General features: G+C 45.6%; 1 protein-coding gene across 2 annotated transcripts in view; it reads right to left on the reverse strand.

Moving 5' to 3' along the window:
• LOC126995599 (putative iroquois-class homeodomain protein irx-1) overlaps positions 1-23,486 on the reverse strand; it is a 156,297-nt gene that overhangs the window by 54,426 nt on the left and 78,385 nt on the right. For both annotated transcript variants that reach the window (XM_050855295.1, XM_050855296.1), the window contains exons 2-3: positions 7,760-7,832; positions 6,222-6,382 (exon numbers count right to left, since the gene is read on the reverse strand). In XM_050855295.1, coding sequence (XP_050711252.1) covers positions 6,222-6,382; positions 7,760-7,832 — 234 coding nt within the window. The remainder of the gene's footprint in view (positions 1-6,221; positions 6,383-7,759; positions 7,833-23,486) is intronic.

Genomic DNA, 23,486 nt, shown 5'->3' on the forward strand with positions numbered 1-23,486 from the left:
TGATACGAGGAAGAAGATGGGGAAGAAGAGGAGGAGGAGGAGGAGGAAGAGGAGGGGGAGGAGGAAGAAAGGAAAAGTCAAAACGAGGTTGAAATAGGGTGAAGAGATGGAAGAGGAAAAGGCTGATGAGGGACGTGGCCCGACATGAAGGAGGAGGAGGAGGAGGAGGAGGAGGAGGAGAGGGGAAGAAGACCTGACACCCTCGCACGTGGGAGCAGAAACAGGAGGCTGTGGTGAAGGAAAAGAGGAGGAAGGGGAAGAGGAGGAAGGAGGAGAAGGGGGAAGAGGAGGAGGAGGGCACCCTTATGTTACGTCTTAGTCTTCAGGTTCCCTCCGTTTTGGTAACAGTTCCCTCCCCTTCTGACCTCCCAAAGAGCCTTCTGACCTCTGACCTCACGCCTCACTTGGCCTCTCGTGTCACCTGCTCTCCCTCTCTTTTTTCCTCCTTCCCCTTCTCCTTCCCTCTTCACGTCACCTTCTGAGCCCGGGTGGTCTGTCTCTTTATAATGGTGTTCCCTCTGATGGGTCTGAGTGCATAGGTGGAAAAGGGTGACGGATGGTGATGGAGGGGTAGAAGTGAGGAGTAGGTTAGGCGTGGGTTGGGTGTAGGTGTAGTCTGTCTGTCCGTCTATAATTAAGGTTAAAACAATGGGACGGAGCATGGCTGAGGGATAGATGCAGGGACGTGGATTGGGTGTGGATTGGGTGTGAGGGTATTCTATCTGTGTATCTGTCTAGTGAAGGGAAGGTCGGCTGATAAGGGGAATAGAAAAAGGAGATGGAGGGAGAGAATATCTTGTGAGGGGAAAGTTGGCGGATTAGGGAAAGGGGAAAGAGAAGTCGGAAGATGAGGACGAAGATGATGGTAAAAGATGTGAATGGTATCTGTTTTAAGTTTCTTTTATGCTTCACGTTGTAAAATAAAAAAGAAGAAGTGATGGTTAAAGTAAATATGCTTTAATTAATCTCTATTTGAAGTAGTGTCTTTAAAATGAATAACTACTACGACTTCTACTATACTACTACTACTACTACTACTACTACCACTACTACTACTGCTACTACTACTCCTACTTATACTTATTGTAACTTTTCGCTGCATACTTTCGTACATGCAATGACTTGAGTGTCCCGTGAATGCTTACACACAAACGCTATTCTTACAAAACGGCGCGAGAAAAACATTGCGTCAACCTCGTGTTTGGCAGCTGTGTGTTTTGTGTGAGTTTTTTTGTAGCTGAGAGGCGAGACAAAAGCCACCAGGGGTTACGAGTCATTAACACACACACACACACTGCCATAATTTGTGAGCTGGAGAGAAACTTGAACGGCGTAACATTAGATGAATGGTCGTCGTGTGTGTGTGTGTGTGTGTGTGTGTGTGTGTGTGTGTGTGGCTTTATAACTTGCGCTGCGATGATGGTTATTGTACTGTAAGTGTAAATGAAAATGTTTGAATGATAGAAAGTCAATAATTTCATCAATGCAGCCAAATCTATACATGCGGTTTGTGTTTAGAATCAGTAAAATGTTAAACTTTTATATCTGTGTTAAACAATACCGGGAAACAAACAAGACCATGAAACAGGTATGAGAGGGAAAGTGGAAACAGTGCTTAGGTAAAGACAAGGTGTGGAGCCAGTGGTCAGGTAATAAGGCCCTCCAGGTGTGAGTGTATCAAGGTTGTGCTGAGTGACGTAACAATGACGCAGGTGATCGATAAGGAAATGGGACTGTGGATAGAAGCCACGACATATGGTGAAGGGAGTGGTGAAGGAAGGGCGGGGTGCGGAAGGAGGCATTAAGTAGAAGGAAGAGGTTGACAGTGGGAAGAAAAATATGATAAGGAAAGCGATGAAAAGATGTCAGGGATTCGTGTGTGGAAAGTGAAGGAGGGTGAGGGAAATCATTGATGTAGTGGCCTCGATTTCATGATCATTTGACACAATATTGCGTGTCGCCTACTCCAGAGGTGTTTAGTTTGTATGAGGGGAGGGTGAGAGGGAAGGATGGGGGTGGCGACGTGGAGAGGAAAGAGAATGTAGAAAGGAGAAGAGGGTAAAGATGGGGATGGGGATATACGAGGGGAAGGAGGAAACAGGAAGGAAAGGAGTCGCTGTGACCGCAGCTTTCTTTCTTTTGTTGTACAGTGAAAAAAAAAAAGATTACCTAAAAGGTTTCGATAACATGCATGGGACGAACAAAATCTAAAGTTATAATAGAGTTAAGTACACTTGTGTATTCTAGAAGAGCATTAGGAAAATATTGCCTAATTTCCTAATGACCACTTTATGAGAATTCCATATTATTGCACGCCTGCGTCTCGCACGTAGCTGACCTGACGCGCTGTCCCCATACCAACCCCCGAACCCTTGGGAAGTCAGTCCGGACTCACCTGATCAGGCAGGTGCGTGTACAGGCACGACCAAACCTCAGCCTGTGTCTCATTTCTACATATCCCTTCCTGTGGTCGTATGGGCTATTATGTTGCTAAGAAATAAACCAACTATTGATCATTGTTTGACGCTTTGACGAAGCTGTCTGCCTGTCACAGCAAACTCACTTACAACGTAAATTTAAAGCCCAAGAACTTTATTCCTGCAACATAACAAAGCAAAATGATCTTCATCCGACCATCAACAGATATAAATGAAAAAAATAAGATAAATAAAAGGTGTACGACTGTTACTTGAAGAGTGATTTAAAAACACACACACACACACACAAAAAAAAAAGAAAATAAGAAAACGAAAAAGAAGAAAAGAGGAAGAAGAAGAAAAAGTAAAAGTAAATGAAAAAACAAATTGAAAAAGTAAAAGAAAAAAGAATAAATCACCCTAAAAACAAAAATCAACACGTGTAGCCAATCAGTGAGAATGTTACGACGATACCAAGAACGCAGAGAAGAGAGGAAAAAAATAGACAGCGAGGCGACCACAGGGGACCACAGGGGTGTCGGGTGGCAAGGCCGATCAGAACCCTCCCCCCCTGAACCTCCGCCCTCGATCCCGCCACCGCCGCCACGCAAGCCGACTATTCTAGGGGGCAGGATGGCGCCGGGAAGGGTACGGGTATGAAGGCGGGTACTGAAGGATGGGGAAGCTGGGGTGATGCGATGGGAAAGTGAGAGGATTGTGCACGGGTTGTAGGATTGAGGATTGTGCAGGGGTTGTAGGATTGATGATTGTGCACGGGTTGTAGGATTGATGATTGTGCACGGGTTGTAGGATTGATGATTGTGCAGGGGTTGTAGGATTGATGATTGTGCACGGGTTGTAGGATTGAGGATTGTGCAGGGGTTGTAGGATTGATGATTGTGCACGGGTTGTAGGATTGAGGATTGTGCAGGGGTTGTAGGATTGATGATTGTGCACGGGTTGTAGGATTGAGGATTCTGCAGGGGTTGTAGGATTGATGATTGTGCACGGGTTGTAGGATTGATGATTGTGCACGGGTTGTAGGATTGATGATTGTGCAGGGGTTGTAGGATTGATGATTGTGCACGGGTTGTAGGATTGAGGATTGTGCAGGGGTTGTAGGATTGATGATTGTGCACGGGTTGTAGGATTGAGGATTGTGCAGGGGTTGTAGGATTGATGATTGTGCACGGGTTGTAGGATTGAGGATTCTGCAGGGGTTGTAGGATTGAGGATGGTGCACGGGTTGTAGGATTGAGGATTGTGCACGGGTTGTAGGATTGAAGATTGTGCACGGGTTGTAGGATTGAGGATTGTGCACGGGTTGTAGGATTGATGATTGTGCACAGGTTGTAGGATTGATGATTGTGCAGGGGTTGTAGGATTGATGATTGTGCACGGGTTGTAGGATTGAGGATTGTGCAGGGGTTGTAGGATTGATGATTGTGCACGGGTTGTAGGATTGAGGATTCTGCAGGGGTTGTAGGATTGAGGATGGTGCACGGGTTGTAGGATTGAGGATTGTGCACGGGTTGTAGGATTGAAGATTGTGCACGGGTTGTAGGATTGAGGATTGTGCACGGGTTGTAGGATTGATGATTGTGCACGGGTTGTAGGATTGAAGATTGTGCAGGGGTTGTAGGATTGAGGATGGTGCACGGGTTGTAGGATTGAGGATTGTGCAGGGGTTGTAGGATTGAAGATTGTGCAGGGGTTGTAGGATTGAGGATTGTGCACGGGTTGTAGGATTGAAGATTGTGCACGGGTTGTAGGATTGATGATTGTGCACGGGTTGTAGGATTGAAGATTGTGCACGGGTTGTAGGATTGAGGATTGTGCACGGGTTGTAGGATTGAGGATTGTGCACGGGTTGTAGGATTGAAGATTGTGCACGGGTTGTAGGATTGAGGATGGTGCACGGGTTGTAGGATTGATGATTGTGCACAGGTTGTAGGATTGAGGATTGTGCACGGGTTGTAGGATTGATGATTGTGCACCGGTTGCAGGATTGAGGATGGTGCACGGGTTGTAGGATTGAAGATTGTGCACGGGTTGTAGGATTGAGGATGGTGCACGGGTTGTAGGATTGATGATTGTGCACGGGTTGTAGGATTGAGGATTGTGCACGGTTGTAGGATTGAGGATTGTGCACGGTTGTAGGACTGAGGATTGTGCACGGGTTGTAGGATTGAGGATTGTGCACGGGTTGTAGGATTGAGGATTGTGCACGGGTTGTAGGACTGAGGATTGTGCACGGGTTGTAGGATTGAGGATTGTGCACGGGTTGTAGGATTGAGGATTGTGCACGGGTTGTAGGATTGAGGACTGTGCACGGGTTGTAGGATTGAGGATTGTGCACGGGTTGTAGGATTGAAGATTGTGCAGGGGTTGTAGGATTGAGGATTGTGCACGGGTTGTAGGATTGCAGAGGAGTGCAACGCAGAGAGTGACTGATACATACCCAGCCAGTCAGCCAACCAGCCTATCACAAAGTTAGCAAATAAAAAACAACAACCAGTCAGCCCTTCAGTCATGTAATCCGCCAGTTTGTTAGAAATAAGTCCATTCTCAAAAATACTAAACCAGCTATCTAGATTTTATTCCCATCCAGGCAGTCAGCCAACCAGACTATCACAAAGTTAGCAAATAAATAAATAAAAAAGCAGCCAGTCAGCCCTTCAGTCATGTAATCCGCCAGTCTGTTAGAAATAAGTCCAGTCACAAAAATACTGAACCAGCTATCTCGATTTTATTCCCATCCAGGCAGTCAGCCAGTATGGGTATAGTTACTGAACGATGGTGATGGCGGATGGTGGGATGGTGAGATGTCAGGCCTGTAGAGGGGGAACTTGAAATCAGGATTGTAGGATTACATAGGAAAGGGCCGGGTGGGGAGGTAAGAGAGGAGGATGGTAGCGGTGATATGATGCTGGGTATGAGATGACGACGGGGCACGGCTGTGAGGGGTATCGGGAAGGCAGGATTACACGGGATAGGATTGTTGGAGGATTGCATAGGATTGCACCAGAGAGGATAAATGGGCGTGTACTGACCTGCCGAGGGTAGTAGTGGGAGGGTGCTGGGATAGTAGGATAACAGGATTTTGTGGAATGATTGAGGGTGGCTTGAGATGGTATACGATGGAATTAGATGCTGTGTTTAATAAGAGAGGGTTGGGCTAACGAGGGGACAATTTAGAACGATTGTGTAAGGATTGTGGAATGATAGGAGGACCCCAGAAGAGGGATGCCAGCACTGAATGTTTCTAAATATGCGAGATGGCCCTGCTAATGGTCGGTGGATAGGAGGTACTACCGATGACTATGATGGCAAGATGGCGGGGCATAGGAGTGGCAGGATGGTGAAAGGAAGGACGGTAGTAAGGTAAAATGGCGCTGGGGGGCGTGGCAGTAGAAAGGATACAGGGCCAAGAGAGAATGTTGGCTTGATGTCGAGAGAGAGAGAGAGAGAGAGAGAGAGAGAGAGAGAGAGAGAGAGAGAGAGAGAGAGAGAGAGAGAGAGAGAGAGAGAGAGAGAGAGAGAGATCAAAGAAAGCATGCCTAAAAACAATTAAGAAAAACAAGTATCTCAAGTAAAACGAGAGAAAGAGGGAGAAGGAAAGAAGAAACCAAAGAGGCAGACTAACAAAAATACAAACACACAGACACACACAGACAGACGGAGAAAAATGAGAAGAAAAAGTACGAGAGAAAGTATGGCGCCTTCCTTTATGGCACCCAGCTTGTGTTTCGCGCCGTAGCATCGAGTGTCGCTGATAGTAGTGGCGGGGCGGCGTCAACTTACATGCAGGAGAGGGTCGTGGGCCGCCAGGAGAGTGGTGGGCGTGGTGGGCGGGATGGAGGTGGGCGTGGCTGGGTCGAGTGTGGCGTGGGGCGGGTGGGCGTAGAGGGCGCTGGCGAGGCGTTGGTATGTCATCAGGTCGTACCCGCCCACGCCCATCCCTCCTGTACAGGTAAACAGAGGCACAGGTGTTAGTCAGGTGAACAAAATAATCAATATATATATAAGGCAGAATAGTAAACAATATATCCAGTAGAAAAAATAGACGTAAATAAACAGTCAAAGGTAAAAAGCACTAGTAGGTAATGAAAACAGTATATGCAAGTTAGAGACAGTAATAGTAAGCAAAGAACAAAGTAAATAGATAGTGTATTAAAGAAGAGGAAAGGTGTTAGCCAGGTAAATAAGGATATCAACTTGAACGAGATGAAAAAAAGTGTGACTGGTTGGCAAATATGGAAAAAAGATAACTCAAGAAGGAAGAAACACGGAACAAAGGAACGTGTGTGCGTTATGTCAACACAGTAAGTGATGCGGACAAAGCAGGAGATATTTCAGTGATGAGCAACAGGGTAAATAAATCTGTACAGGTAAAGAAAAATGCAAACAAATGAAATAGCGAATATAGTGCACACTAAATAGGTATTGCAGGTAAATAGAAGAGCAGGTGCGAGCCAGGTAAACAAAGTAATCAGTGTAAATATAGAAGATGTATCGAACGGAAATGAGAAACAGAGGTAGAGAGAAAACAACGGGTGCAAGATAAGTGAAAAAAAAAAAAAAGATAAACAGCGTAATCAAGGTAGTAAGAACGATAAACAACCAATCTATTAAATTACCAAAACAAGTAAGGAGTAGTAAAGGTGTTAGGCAAGCGTCCCAAGTCGACAGTACGTGACAATATGAAACACGACAGCAAGAGGCGATAAACGAAGAGCAATGGAGAACAAACGAAGATAAAGTAGAGTCAAGTGTAAGTAACGGATATAAAATTAATAGACGGCACACAAGGCCAGATAGCAGGACAAATAATAGAGGAGCGTAATAAATAAGGCACAAAAGAAATGAGTAATCACCAGGATCACAGAAACTACTAAATCAACACCGAGCTCAATAAAGAATTCTTCACAGATCAATACCACGACTCATGATCAAAGGACGGAGTGTAGGAAGAGGAGGAGTGAAGTGGAGTGGAGTGAAGGGGGATAAAGAGGAGGAGGAGGAGGAGGAGGAGGAAAATCAACAACAACGGTGACGAAGAGAAGAGAAGCAATAGGAGGAGTCAAAAGAATGAGATCAAATTTAAGAAAGTAGAAAAACAGATAGAGGAAAATACTGATATTAAAATGAAAGAGAATGGGAATAATGTATTTTAACACACACAAAAAGACCATGACTAAAAGAAGACATCTGACTAACTGGAAAGGAGGAGGAGGAGGAGGAAGAGGATATGGAGGACAGAAAGCACTAGGACGAGGAGGAAGAGGAGGAGGACGAGGCAGTAGGAGTTGGAGGAGGAGATGAATGAGGAGGCCACTTACCAGGGAGGGGGGGCGGTTCCCGGGGCTCACAAGGGCTCCCTACGGCGCTGCCACCGCTGGACGACACCACCAACTGCGGGGACAGAGAGACAGGGCGTCATTGGGGGGCGGCGAGGCGAGGGGCGGGGTGAGGGCGTTGGTGAGGGCGTGTCGGGGAGCGTGTGTCATTTATTAAGGGGTGAAGGGTAGGAGGACTGTGCCTGTGATAAAGCTGCCGGGGTGTTTAAGGGTTGTATGGCATTCACTCACTGTATCCGATGTGTGCTGAGGTGGATGTGTCGCTTATGAAAGGTTAATGGGATCGTGGACTCTGCCTTGGTGATAATGTTGCACAGGTGTATAAGTGTTGCATAATTTGTATTGTATTGTATTGTATTGTATTGTATATATTATAGTTTTGTATTTACTGTATTTATTTACTGGTATTTATTTGATGTATCGGAGGTGTGTTGTATAGTTGTATATTGTCGGGTGTAGGTCATTTATATAAGATTAAGTTTTCGTGGACTTAATTTATGATAACTGTCTACACACATAAATGCATTGTATAGGTGTATTTATAATTATTTCAAGGTTAAGGTGATTTTATAGTCCACTCATATGATACTTATACACAGGGATATGAATGCCGTTGTTGTAGTTCTTGGTATCAGTGTGTCAGGACATGCAAGTCATTCATAAAGGCAAACATCCTACACACTTTCCCGTGTTGACCTGCACACGTATAATGGATGCCTGCGACGTTTACCGACCGACAGATGAGTTACATTGTTCTAACAGACAGCACAATAGGCGTGTATCACGGTAGGGGGCTCATCAACGTACGATCTTTATAAGACATACTGAAAACTTGATCGTCATGTCACTCTTTGTCTACATCACAGAGGAATAACAGTTTCTTACACGTAATAATGATCATAGAAGACAAGAAAAAAAAAAAACTCACAAAGATAGATATGAAAAATTAAAAAAATGAGGAAATGTAGAGAGGCAATTGATATGTATATGTATTTAAGTCTAAAAGTGGAGAGAGGGCGAATAAAATCAGAAAGGAGACACTAATAGACGGAGAAAAGGGAGGAAGGTAGTTAATAAGGCAGACACATATACAGAGGGAAAAGAAAAGAGGAGACAGGCGGTGGGAGGGAGGAGGAAGGAGGAAGGAGGAAGAAGGAGACGAGAGAAAGAGAGAGGGAGAGAGACAGAGGCCAAAGGGAGAGGTATGGCGCTTCGATGTGGCTTTCCGTCTGTGTCTGTGTCTGTTTCACGCCACGATGTCAGCGAGGCGTCCCTTCCGCGGCGTTAAGGTGACCGCTGCTGACAAACATTACCGGGCGACACAGCACCTCACTTATACTCCGGCGAGAGAGAGAGAGAGAGAGAGAGAGAGAGAGAGAGAGAGAGAGAGAGAGAGAGAGAGAGATGGTCGTCTGCTTTTTTTGTCGCTTCGCCCATCCACTCAAACCAACACGCACTCACTTCTCAGCCTCTCTCCCTCCCTCCCGTACTTCCTTGCCCTCGCCCTCTACCCTCACCCCCACCCTTCCCTTCTCCCTCCCTCCCTCCCTAACCCTCTCCTACCCTCACTGCTTCCCTTACCCTCGCCCACCCTCCCTTGCCCTCTCCGTCCCTCCGTCCTTGCCTCTTCCTCTTTTTTTTTTCTTCTGCCTGTGGACGCATCATGCCTCACTCACCCTCACACTCACACTTGTCCTACCACTCACACTCATGTCCACTTTAGGGTTTGCTGCAGGTGCATGGCGTGTCGGGGTGAGGGAGTGCGTGCGTGTGTGTGTGTGTGCGTGTGTGTGTTAGAGAATAGCAAAAAATGTGGAAAAAAGTAGCGGAGGAAAGAAGCGAAACAAGAGAGACAGGCTAAATTTGCGATACTCAAATGAAAAAAAAACAAAAACCGGTCAGTGTGAGGCGGGAGAAAAAATGTGGAGATGAAAATTCCAAAAAGGATGAAAAAAGTAGCGGAGGAAAAAAGAGAAAACAAATTAGCATGAGAAAGAATAATTTTACGACATGCAAATGAAAAAAAATAACAGCAGAACGGTCAGTGTGAGACGGAAAGAAAAAAATGTGGTTATAAGAGTGAAACTGGGAAAATAGAGAAAGAAAAAAGGGAGACAAGTTAGCATGAACACTCCCTTGCTCCCTCTCTTCTCCCATCCTCCCCGCTAAAAAGACTATGCATATTTATACACCATGAGTATTATATGCACATGACGTTTTGGATTCATTCTCGTTTGTGGCCAGCGATGCATCAATATTGTTTTGGCCACACACACACACACACATACAAACGCACACACACAAACGCCCTAGCCCTTCCCAGCCCCTAGCAGACCCCAGCAGGAGGGCCCAGCGGGAGGGAGAGGGGAGGCAGGGAAGGGGAGTAGCGGCAGCGGCAGCAGAGTGACCCTCATCCCTGCTGTCAGGTTGGGCCGAGTGCCGCATTCACCGCGCCCCGAGACAATAGGGGGACTTTAACCCGGTCAATGAAAGGCTAAAAGCATTCCATCAGCTGTTGAATTCGGGGACACAGCACCGCAGGGACTGTCGCAATAAAACGTCCATCACCCAAACCAGGAACAATTAGGCCAGTAATCACGAGCCGCCGAGTCTTTTTTCAGCCTGAGCCTCCCGCCCAATCTAGTGAACAAACACAGATCAGCTTGTGAATACTCGATCAGCATCAACACCCGCGCGCCATCAGCACCAGCAGCACGCACCAACACCAATACCACCATCGCCTCCTGCACCGGCACCAACACCAATACCACCATCGCCTCCCCAACCAGCAACACCAATACCACCGTCGCCTCCAACACCTGCACCAACACCCAACACCAGCAGGAGGATAAGATCTAACCAGCAGCACGGTACAGCAATAGCGTTATATCCCCAACATCAACAAGACATCGACCCCAGCATCATCAACATCAACAGGAGGACAACATCAACACCAGCAGTGCCAATGTTATAACCCCAGGATTAACACCATATCAACGCCAGCAACACCAACTCCAGAAGCAGTTTATCACCAGCACCAGCACCAACACCAACTAACTAACCAAGCAACTTACCACCATCAATCAACCAAGCAGCCGCCCACCCATCCACCAACCACCAAGTACCATCAACACCACCAACACCAACAACAGAGTAGCACCAACGCCATTATCTACACCTAACAACGCCACGCTTAATTCTGTCCACTCACCTGCTCAAGACACAGGTATAACAAGCAAGCAAGCAGTCTCCTCACTCTCACACACACACCTGACACCCTGCAAACACCTGACTTCAGAGAGAGAGAGAGAGAGAGAGAGAGAGAGAGAGAGAGAGAGAGAGAGAGAGAGAGACAGACAGACAGACCGGTGACAGAGGGGCGCCAAGATGTGATCGAGAATTCGCGGTCAGGTGATAAGTGACGCCTCAACACCTGTTATTGGCTCGTCTCGTAATCCGCCTTGTATCCTCCGCAGGTGATATTTCTGGCGGTGTCGCGGGGTATAATCTGGCGTATGACAAGAATTACCGTCACCAGCCCGTTCTGGGACGGCGGGCCGGCCATAACGGGGACCAAGGCGACTTCTGAACTAAGGCGTGTCTGCGGGAGGGAGGAAGGGAAGACGGAAGGGAGGGGAGAAAGAAAGAAAGGGGAAGAGGTGTGTGAGATGGGATCAAAAAGAGGGAGGGAAAAGAAAGAGAAAACATGTCTGGGGTTGCCTGAAGGATGGTGAGAGTGAGAGAAAGGAAGGTGAGGGACTGAATGAGGAAACAGAAGAAGAAAGAGTGATAACATACGAGGGAAGAAAGTGAGGGGAGGAGGGGAAAGGAGAAAAAGAAAAAAAGGGAAGAGGCAGGAAAATGAAGAAAGGGAAGCAAAAATTTAGGCAAGTAGAAACGTGAGAGACGAAGAAAGGATAAAAACACGAAAGAAAGGGAGAGAAAGGAAGATGATGTAAGGAAAGGGAGATGATGGGTAAGGGAAAATCAAGGAGGAGGGAGAGAAAGAATCCATCGTTGAGGAAGGCACGAGGAGGAGGGGAGGAGAGAAGGAGGGAAGGAAAATCATCCTGCAAACACAAAGGAGAGAGAGAGAGAGAGAGAGAGAGAGAGAGAGAGAGAGAGAGAGAGAGAGAGAGAGAGAGAGAGAGAGAATAGAACAACGCCAATATCGGTTTATGTAATTTGATGAAGACTCCGCCAAATAAGAAGAACGTAATGTTGGCTGGCGGGCAGATTGGAGGGGAGAACTCTGACAAGGAAAAAGCAAATTGGCGAGAATAAAGAAAGACAAGAAAGACAGATCAACACGAAACAGACATCAGCCGCGAGGGAGGAAAATGTCATGCAGAATACAGACTGAAAAAAAAAAAAAAATATCATCATGAGAGAGAGAGAGAGAGAGAGAGAGAGAGAGAGAGAGAGAGAGAGAGAGAGAGAGAGAGAGAGAGAGAGAGAGAGAGAGAGAGAGAGAGAGAGAGAGAGAGAGAGAGAGCATTCTTCCTCCCTCCTCTCCATTCCTCCTACACCTCCTCCCCTCTCTCCCTCTCCTACTAATATTTCTTCCCCTTCCTATCCTTTCTTCCAATCCTCTCCCTTCCACCTACACCTCCACTCTTCTCTCCCTCTTCTTCTACTCCTTCTTCCCCTCCCTGACGACCCTCCTTCCCCTCCCCCCTTTTCATACAACCACTTCTTCCCCTCCTTACTAGTCCTACCCCCTCCTCTCCCTTCTTTCTGAGGGAGGAGGTGGGGCAGAGAGAGAGAGAGAGAGAGAGAGAGAGAGAGAGAGAGAGAGAGAGAGAGATGGATGGGTGCGTGATTAGGAGGGATGAAGGGACTACGAGGCGGGACAGAAGAAAAGGCTTGAAGGGCTGACGCGCGGAGGATGGGGCGCCGCGAAGGAGATTGATGGACGGAAGGATAGACCGGGATTAGAGGGAGAGAGGGATGAATGAAGCCCACGATGAACACGGAAAAGGGTGTGTGAGAGAGAGAGAGAGAGAGAGAGAGAGAGAGAGAGAGAGAGAGAGAGAGAGAGAGAGAGAGAGAGAGAGAGAGAGAGAGAGAGAGAGACGAGGGGAAGATGGAAGGGAAACTGACTTATGTAAAAGGTATGGAAATGAAATCGTCAACCAATCGGACACAACTGCAGTAAAAAGAAGGAAAAAAGGAAGAATGTAAAGGAAAAGATACACAAAAAGATTACTTATTTGTTTTCTTATATATTCATTTATTAGTTTATCACGTGTTTTTTTTATTTTATTTACATGAGAACACTTGTTTGCTGTTTCCCATACCATGATTCCTTCGCATCTATTATAACTGATTACAAGTTGACCTCACACAGCAAGCGAATGTATTAATAAGCAACTAAACGCATAGAATAATAAGCAAACAAGCAAGAACTCCATAAGTCAAGCAAGTAAAGAAGAAAACAAGAGGAATCACGTAAACAAGGAAAGAAGACAGGAAGAAAACAGTAAAAAAGCAAGAAAAAATGGAGCAAACAAGGAATCAAGCACGAGAGAGAGAGAGAGAGAGAGAGAGAGAGAGAGAGAGAGAGAGAGAGAGAGAGAGAGAGAGAGAGAGAGAGCAGGAACTTCTTTCATCACTCTTGCTGAAAACTGGCAGAGGCGGTGAAATTGATTCCTTGGTACATCAGCACAGAGTCGTGAGTTATCGTTTCCGCCTCGTGTTGCTTCTGAGTTATGGGCCGCAAGTTGTTCTATTATCGTGATTTACTACAGTGTTACCGGCTCAGGTGCACGGGTGGGGGGGGGGGGGGGGGACTGGTGGGGATGTACGGGGTGTAGAAGAAGAGAGAGAGAGAAAGAGGGGAAGGTGTATAAAGTAGGGAGACGAGGTGGTAGAACGGATAGGGAGGGGAAAAGGGATTAATTGAAGAGAGAGAAAGAGGGAGAGATGAAGGTGGAGGGGAGAAAAGGATGCAGAACGAGTAAGGAAGGGAAAAGGGATAGAAGAAGAGGGAGAGAGGGGAAAATGGTGATGGTAGAAGGGAGAGTAAGGAGGGAGAATAAATTGGAAGGGGGAAAAGGGGTTGAAGAAGAGGGAGAGAGGGGAGAAGGTATAGATAGAGAGGGGAGATGGGGAGAAAGGATACTGGAAAATGGGAGAGAAGGGAGAAAGCGTAGGTATAAGGAGGGAGGGTGGTAGAACGGATAGGAAGGGATAGTAAAATAAGAAGAGAGAGGTGAAGAAAGCGAAAGGGAGGTGTGGGTGGAAAAAAAGAGGTTGCAGTAGAAGGTAAAAAAAGTGAGAGATGAAGTGAGGAAAGGTGTATGAGAAGGGAGAGAAGGAAGGAAGAGGGGAGTTATGAGGTAGGGAGGGGAGCATAGCCAGGCGGGGGTGTAGCGGTGGGAAGAAGGGGGTGTAAAATTAGGGGGTGCAGGAGGGTCGGTGTTGGTGCTAATTCTTCGTCGCGGATTGATTTCTGGCAGCAGGCGTGGAGCGAGCAGAGTCAGGTGGAAAACACAGGTTCCTTAATGTGACTCCATGTGCGCGTGTTGACGGGTATGTCCTGCCGGGTGGGGAAGGGAGGCACGTGTGTATGTATTCATGTTGTGTATGTATGTATGTATATGTACCGTAGGCGATGACTGGTTCTCTGAAGTTAGGAAATAATATAGTGATGTGTTCCCTGTATTCTGTGTGATAAATTAGATTGTTTGAGAGTAAAGAGAATCAAGTTGAATTTGTTGAATAAAATGCTGTTGTCTGTTTGTGTATTTTTGATGCACGCCAGTAGAAAAACATGTCATTTATGATACTGACCTTAAATTTAAACGCATATACCTCATCTTTAGCATACACAGAATTTCCAATATCGGTTGTGATAGAGGAAAAAAGGAAAGTTTGGGTAATGGAAAATCTAAGTAAATAAGTCCCACTGTTAAGTAGTAAGAAAAAAAAGCTTCTCATGACAAAACAGGAATACTTACATTAATAAGAATCAAGCTGGACATAAATCAAAGAACCAGAACACTTTCACAAACTGAATAACCCCCCCAAAAAAATCTCGTTAAGATGAAGAAAATGTGAATCGGACTAACAGGAAAAAAAAACTTTCATCCCTGGTACGTAGATTTTTTCTCGTGGTTTCTGGGTGGGAGGTGTTTATATTTATCCTTACTGGTAGCAAGAGTGGAGTGAGGGAGGTGGGAGAGGGGGAGGGGTGCTGTTTTGGAGGAGGCAGTGAAGAGGGCGAGGTAGCGACAGTGATGGGTGGTGGTTCGTGTAAAATGGTGGTGGTGGTTGTCAGTGGTATTATGTGGTGAGCGTTGTGGTGAGGAGGTGGCTATAGGTGATGAGTATAAAATGGTGGGAGTGGCTGTGAGTTCATGGTATAGGAAAGGTGAGTGATGGTGGTGAGTGATGACGGTGAGGGTGGTGATGATGTGGTTTGGAATGATGATAATGGTGCACGGCGAAAGTAACGAGGTGGTTATGGTGTTGGTGATGATGCATGGTGGTGGATTGACTATGATGGTGGTGATGGTAGGTGGTTGTAGTGATGGTGTCTCTCCTTCCTTTACTTCTCTCCTCACTTATCTATTCTTCTTTTAATCATTCCCTTCTTATAATCTTTCACTTCATCTCTTTCTCATCTTACTCTTCCATCTCTGTTCCCCCTTCCTCTCCAACATACTGTTTTCCCTCTTTTCTCTTTCCTGTTTCCCACTGCTCTTTCCTTCCCTCACTCTTTCCTATCATTCCTCATTCTGCCATCATCATCCGTTTTTCTCTTTCCTTCTCTTCCTTTTTCCTCTCATCTTTCTTTTCCTGTCGTCTCATTCTTCTCTATCCTATCTCCATTCCTCTTCTCCACCTCTTCTTCCCCCGTATCCACCCATCTCCCCATCACTGTTCCTTATTCACTCCCATATTTTCATCATCTCCCATTGCCTCCCTTCTTTCCTCAGCCCTTAAACTCCCTAACTCCACCCTTCATTCTTTTCTCCTTTCCCCTTCTCTCCCTTATCATCCTCCTCTCGCCATTATCCTTCCCCTCCTCTTCCTCTCTCCTCTCCTCCCCTCCTCCTCCCCTTATCTCTCTCTTTCCTCACTCAGTGCGTCATTCGTCTGTGCGTATATGTTTGTTTATACATATGTTTGTTTGTACTTGTTTGTGGTTGTGGACTTGTTGCGTACTTTTGATGATTATTATTGTTGTTATCATTAGTGCTATTATTATTTTATATTATCATTTTATTATTATAATTATTATTATTATTATTATTATCATTAACATAACACCAATCAATTAAGAGTGTGGATACTACCGACAACTAAGGTTACTTGTGGAAATATACAAAACTCTCTCTCTCTCTCTCTCTCTCTCTCTCTCTCTCTCTCTCTCTAACACTATCATGGAACGGATTAAAAAGCACAAGCTACAGAGAGGAGCAAGACCGAGGCCAAACAGAGGAGTAGGAAAAACAAACACCCCCCCCCAAAAAAAAAAAAACGTGAAAAGGAAATAAAAAAAAGTAAAAGAGAGAAAAAAAAAACGGTAAAAACTCCGGCGCGCCATAATCACCACGACAACAGGCCGGCCGGGAGGGTATTAAGCTAACGAACTTGTCAATCACTCGTTGCCAGCGCTCTCTCTCTCTCTCTCTCTCTCTGATGGCTGTACATTTGGAGATAAAACAAGAAAAAAAATGGTGATAGTTTACATAGTTATCAGATTATTTCAAAGTTCAAGTCTATTTTCCTTTTTTCTTTAGTGGTAGTAGTAGCAGTTGTAGTAGTAGTAGTAGTAGTAGTAGTGGTAGTAGAAGTAGTAGTAGTAGTAGTAATGGTTGTAGTAGTAATAGTAGTAGTAGTAGTAGTAGTGTGTGTGTGTGTGTTTCATCACCTGTCCCATTAGGTGAGTGGGTCTCGCGGGACAGTCGTGTATAGGTAAGGAAGCGAGTGTCAATCATCGCTGAGGCTGTGCTAGAAAAGGGAGCGAAGGAACAGTTTTTCATATCTATTAAGCTTTTATTACTTCTTTTAACTTTGTGATGTCCCTTTTCCCTCGCTTTCAACCTCCTCTTTCTCTCTTCTATTTATCTCTGACTGTCCCTTCTCCTTCCTATGCTATGCTTTTGCTCCATTTAGCTGCGTATCCGAGTACTGTGTCTGTGTTGGGATTGTTTTTCTTCCTCACTCCATTTATTCTTCTTTTTGTCACCCTCCCACTCATCCTCGTACTATTTTCCATCTCCATTTTCTATCGCGAGTCTGTACCATATGAGTTTTTTTCATTTTCCTTTTTCCATTTTCTTTTCCTTTTCTCCCTACCCTTTTTTATTTCCCTGTTCTGTTTTCTCGTACCGCTTCTGTGTTCTGGTTTCTCCTAGCTGCTCCTGCATATCCACTCTTCTTTTCCTCCATAGTATGTTTCCCTTCTTTATTTTTCTCTTTATCTTTCCTCCCCCACTTTCTTTAATGTCAAATTCCTCTCCATGTCTCTTTCATTAAGTCCTTTTCCCTTTCCTCATCCTTCTAACATTTTTCTTTCATGTATTCTTCTACGTCTCATGTTTCGGCTTTTCACTCTTTTTTTCTCACACATTTCCTAATCAAAGTTTTCTGTTTATTTTACTTATTTTACTCTGTTCTTCTTTCTCTTTCACTACACTCCCTCCACTTGGCAGTAGAAGGCACCACCCCTACCACCTTCACCGCCACCATCACCACCGCCGCCGCTGCCTCACCCTATCTCACCATTGCACAATCACTGTCAGTCATCAAAGGAACGATTAATGAGGCTGTTAAAGATACACAAGTGAGGTGCAATAATACCCCCCGCCCCTCCTTACCTTACCTCACCTGCCTTTCATACCTGGAGGCGTGGGCTGCTTCTCTCTCTCTCTCTCTCTCTCTCTCTCTCTCTCTCTCTCTCTCTCTCTCTCTCTCTCTCACCTGTGTCCTTTCTACCGTGACCCAGTAAATGGCGGCGTCGGAGAAGATAATCTAATGGAGAGTTTTATTTACCGAGCGTGAGGCGAGTCATAATGTCTTGTTAGCCGCGTCTCAGCCGTGCATAAAGGCGGAGGCGGCCGAGGCTTTACCTGCCGCGCCCTATCCCAGGTGATGCTTCCTGATGAGCCATTCAGGTAAGGCCACTCCACCGCCGCCGGGTGATAAACAAACTTAGACGAGAAGAAAAGAGGATGACAAGTTTTCTGATGATGATGATGATGGCTAGATTATAATGGAGGAGGAGGAGGAGGATCTTGGGTGGATGGATGGACGGATAGAGGCTGGTGGTGGTGTTGGTGTTGGTGGTGGTGTGGGAATATGATGGTGGTGACTGAGGCTGGTGATGATTGTTATTGCTGTTGTTGTTGTTGTTGTGGTGGTGGTGGTGGAATAAGTGGAATTTAGAAGAAAAAAAATATAAGAAGGAGAAGGCAGGAATAATAGGAGAAGCAGGAGGGGTTAGATAAGAAGGAGGAGGAAGAGAAGGTGAAATAGGAATAGGAGGAGGAGGAGCAGAAGGAGGAGGAGGAGGAGGAGGAGGAGGAGGAGGAGGAGGAGGAGGAGGAGGAGGAGGAGGAGGAGGAGGAGGAGGAGGAGGAGGAGGATAACTGAGGAACAATAAAATGTGGAGGAGGAAAACAGAAGACAAAATATACACCTGTTCTCTCCTCATCTTCCTCCTCCTCCTCCTCCTCCTCCTTCCTACATACCTCCTGGATGTAGACACGACTGTAAAAACCTGTAAACAAAGACCTGGGAAGCGGGTGTTGAATTTGCTAACCTTGGATTCTGATGGTTTAATTAATGTTGTTTTTTATCCTCCATCACCTGTAAATTACTTAAGGTGTCCAATATTTTATCACTATTGTATTCCTTTATCACTCTACTGTGTGTGTGTGTGTGAGTGCTGCGGGATTTTTTTTTTTCGTTCGTCTTCAAAATTCGTAAGTCAGTAAAGTTTGGGGCATTCTGTTATATTTGTAGTAATTAATTTTTCTTCTTGTGATGCAAAAAATATATATATGAAAAGATATGTATATTAAGTGAAGGTTCCGCTCCTTTTTTTTTCTTCTTTAAATGTGAATATATATTTTTTCTTAGCAACATTTGATATCCAGCCAACACCGAATCGTATAATGATGTCGAAACCCCGTCCTTGTTCTGGCCAGCCGATACACCATTGTTTATTTAGCGTTGTAATGGAACGTGTTGGCGGTTGGGGGGAGGGGGGGAGAGAGAGGGGGGAGGTGGTGGTGATAGGAGAGGTTGTGGAGAAGGAAAACTGGCCCTGCCCGAAGCATATGAGAGAGAGAGAGAGAGAGAGAGAGAGAGAGAGAGAGAGAGAGAGAGAGAGAGAGAGAGAGAGAGAGAGAGAGAGAGAGATGAAAGAAGAGGAGAGGAGGAGGAGGAGAAAGGGGAGGTTGCCAAATCACTGTTTCTTTGACGGAGACCGAGCAACAACAACCCTCCTTCCTCCTACCCTATCTCCTCCTCCTCCTCTTCCTCCTCCTCTTCCTCCTCCTCCTCCTCCTCCTCCTCCTCCTCCGCCTCCTCCGCTTCGCCCACAAGAGGGATGGCGTGGGCGGGTGATACTGTCCTCCCGCGTCACGACTCAGCGGGTCGCCGACAGTAACAGTAATCGCAGTAATTTAGGTAACACAGGAGGAGGAGCTCAGGTGGTGGAGGGGGGGAGGGAGGTAGCTAAGGTGATGGGGTGAAGAAGGGTGGAGGATGGTATAGGGAACTGGTGGAATGGGGAAGGGTGGAGAAGGTGCGTATGGAAGTGAAAGGGAGAAAGAGAGATGGGTGAAGAAAGAGGGAATGAGAGTAGGGTACAGTGGGGAAATGGTATTGGAGGGGGGTAGAGTTTGGGAAAGTTGAAGAAGGGTAGAGAAAAGAGTGAGTAATTCCAGTGAGGGGGGCGTGAAGGGTAAGGCTTAGGGAGGGGGAAGTAGGGGAAAGGGAAGCAATGGCGGTAGGGGAAGGTTGGGGAAGGTGTAGTATGTGGTAGTGGTTGTAGAGATGAGAGAAGGATGGGGAAGTAGTAGGTAGAGGTTGGAAGGGGAGTGTATATATGATGGTTGTGACGGTGACGGCAGTGTTTTTTTTTTTTGTGGTGGTGACTGTGATGGTGGTGATCGTTGAGATGAGAGGAATATGTTTTTGGCGTCTATGCACAGTTCTATTTTTATTTTCTAATGATTACCTTTCATCCATGTTATTTTCATTTTTATCTCCCTACCTTTCTTCATATTTTTTTTCTTTTTCCTCATTCATATTTTATTTCTCTTACTTTTTTTCTTTTTATTGTTTCTTCCAACCGTTCTTCCTTACATATATACGTTTTCTTTCGTATTTCTATTGTATTGCCCAAAATATTTCCTCTTTCCTTTTTACTGTACACATAGACGTCTACTTTTCCACTTGGCCACAAACACTTATTTACTGTAGCAACATGAACACCTTTATCAAACAAGCAACCGACGTAAACATATTCTCTCTCTCTCTCTCTCTCTCTCTCTCTCTCTCTCTCTCTCTCTCTCTCTCTCTCTCTCTCTCTCTCTCTCTCTCTCTCATTCTAACCCCACAGAAACACAAAAAAACGTACTAAACTGGAGTGGGAAGCGCGGGAGAGAGGAGAGAAGGGAGGAAGAGAAACGAATAGGAGAGAGAGAGAGAGAGAGAGAGAGAGAGAGAGAGAGAGAGAGGAGCGACATTCATTTAACGCCGCGATCCATATCAATCAATGTGCATAAATATCTGACACGTTAATAGCGAGTGTAAGACGAGTGTTGGATAGTGACTCCCCGGGGGACGAGGGGGGAAGGGGCGGGGGCGTCCCAGGGGAGGGGGGAGGCGAGGCGCGAGGATGAGGAAAGAGAGTGAGGGGAGAGGGAGAGAGGGAGAATGAGAGAAACGACAGGCTTTTGTAGAGACGAGTAGACATGTAGAGAGAGAGAGAGAGAGAGAGAGAGAGAGAGAGAGAGAGAGAGAGAGAGAGAGAGAGAGAGAGAGAGAGAGAGAGAGAGAGAGAGAGAGAGAGAGAGAGAGAGAGAGACCCTGGCATACATATATATCGAGTAGGCATAAATTTTGGAGGAGGAATAAGGGAGAGAACGAGGAGGAGGAGAAGAGAAAAGGAATGAGAGGAAGTGTTTGTGTATATACTAACATACTAACTTAGACGAGAGAGAGAGAGAGAGAGAGAGAGAGAGAGAGAGAGAGAGAGAGAGAGTGTGTTCAGATAATAATAAAAAAAGGAGGTGGTGATTGGTATAAGGAAGAGGAAGAAGTAGATCAGTTAGAATGGACGTTCGTATATATTTAGTGTTGTCAAAGGAATGAAGAGGGATTAGGAGGTTAGTTTTGGCAGGGTCAGGCAGGGGACGAACAAAAAGAGGCAGGGGAAAAGCAGGCAGAGGCAGGGGAGAAGCAGGCAGAAGCAGGGAAGCAGGGAGGAAAAAAAGGGAACTGGGGATGGAGAGGAGGAGGGGAAGAGTAGCAAATTGGAAGTAAAATAAGTGCCAATCAGACAAAGTAGAGAGAGAGAGAGAGAGAGAGAGAGAGAGAGAGAGAGAGAGAGAGAGAGAGAGAGAGAGAGAGAGAGAGAGAGAGATTAATAGTATAATATTGATCAGTAAGCAGCGAGTGGCCTTTGTGCATTGGGGATGAAGAAGAAAAAACATGGCTGGATTCCCTGATGCTGGCAGACGTCTGAGGATCAAGTGCCTTAACGCTAAGTACATGTGTATTGTCTTTGAATCTCCCAATAATTATAAGGCGAAAGCGGTAATAAGTTCAGGTTGATATTCAGAACAAATGGAATATTAATTTTAGTGAAGCTTAACTATTACCGACTTTTATTTTCCTTTCCTATACATCAGATTGAATGCAGTTACTAAAGCCTAAGTTATATTAAATACTGGATTTATTTTACTGTTATATAACAAGAATTCACTCAAGCGAACACGTCACATCTGCAGCACACCAGTCACACCTGCGCTCGTCAAACAGGTGTTGATTAGTCTTGTGTTACGTGAACGACAGAGAACGGATGATAGGCGTTTGAAAGATGAGAAATTTTAAGAAACGAAGAAAATTTGGAATAGAGAAGGCGATTTTGAAATACCTTAAACCATTGAAAGTAAAATTGCAGTGGATGATACAGGGTCATACTGGTTCTGGGAAAGGGAGAAAAGAGACAGGAAAGAGAGGGAGAAAGAAGAAACATGAAAAAAATGGAAAAGAAAGAGTAGGAGTACGTGGAAAGAAAGGAGTGGGATAAGAAATGAAGAAACGGAGGAAGCAAAGGGAAAGGAATGAAGAGTGAAAGCGAACACCCGTAGAAAATGAGAGGAAAAGGGAGAGGGGATGACGCCTAGATGAGGGTGAAGGGAAGATAAGGGAGAAAAAAATAGAAGATTGAATTGAAGGACAGTAGAGCGAGGGTGATGGCTGATGAGAGAGAGAGAGAGAGAGAGAGAGAGAGAGAGAGAGAGAGAGAGAGAGTGTTGGGAGGACTATGGATACTATTAGCCAACGAGGGAGGGACTGCAGATAAAGGGAGGCAAAAAAAAAAAAAAAAGGAAAAAAGACAAGCGATAAAGAAAATGGAATGAAAGGAAGGGAAAGAAGAACAAACAGGATGGAGAAAAAGAGGAGAAAGAAAACAATGAATATTAATGGAAAAGAGAAGAGAGAAGGGGAAGTAAAGAGAGTAAAGGGGAAGAAGGAAAGGAGGAAGGGAAAGAAGAGGAAGGAAAGCGAAAGAAATGAGAAAAGGAAGAAAAAGAGCATAAAAATGAGAAAGAATAGTAATTGTAAGGGAAAAAAAGAGAAGAGGGAAAATAAAGAGGAAGGGGAAGAAAAGGAAGGTGTGGGGAAAGAAGAAGGGGAAGGGGAAAGGGAGTAGGGGAAGGGGGGCTCCCAAGAGGCAACAGCTGGGTCATGTTACTCTGGCAAGTCCTCTCCCCTGCTGCCGCCGCCCCTGGGTCCCCTTCGGCCTGTCTTTCCTCCGAGCCCTGAGTCAACACCGCTACCAGACCACACACGGGGCCCGGGCACGCCACGCATTCCACGCCACTCCACGCACGCCAGGTTTGAGGTCATATCACTGCATGCCACGCCGTCACGCCTCCCTATGCCAAACTATGCTACTTACATTACTAAATAGTCCACACCTAACCTAGAGATGCCAAGCCACTCCACGCCACGCTATGTTTGATGTCATTCCACAGCATACCACTTTGAACCACATCATGCCACACCTAGCCACGCCTTTCCATGCCGAACTATGCCACTCACGCTACTCCACGCCATGCCAAGGAATGTTAGATACGGCAAAGAGACAAATCAAGAACCGAAAAGGATAAATGTTTGACAAATTGTTGAGGCACTCCAGGCCATGCTACGTCAAGCCACGCCTTCACTACAAGACTGAAAGCAGAGTCATGAAAAAGCCATCCCACGCCTTCCCTTGTACCTGTTTTTTTGGTTACCTTTTAGACTTTTAAATTAATGTTCGCGTTCGGGCCATATTCTGAAACATTTGAAAGCATACATACCCTCATTTGGTAAGGCTTTGGGAGAGGTTGTGTTGGTATTTCCATGGGTATTTTCATGAGCCTAGCGATAGTTTGACAAGACTCTGCAATATGAATCTGAAAAGCACTTATGAGAACCCGATTAATCTCCCTTGTTGCGTTTGAAAATTTGT

The sequence above is a fragment of the Eriocheir sinensis genome, chromosome 8 (genome assembly GCF_024679095.1).
Source record: "Eriocheir sinensis breed Jianghai 21 chromosome 8, ASM2467909v1, whole genome shotgun sequence".
Classification (NCBI taxonomy): Eukaryota; Metazoa; Arthropoda; class Malacostraca; order Decapoda; family Varunidae; genus Eriocheir; species Eriocheir sinensis.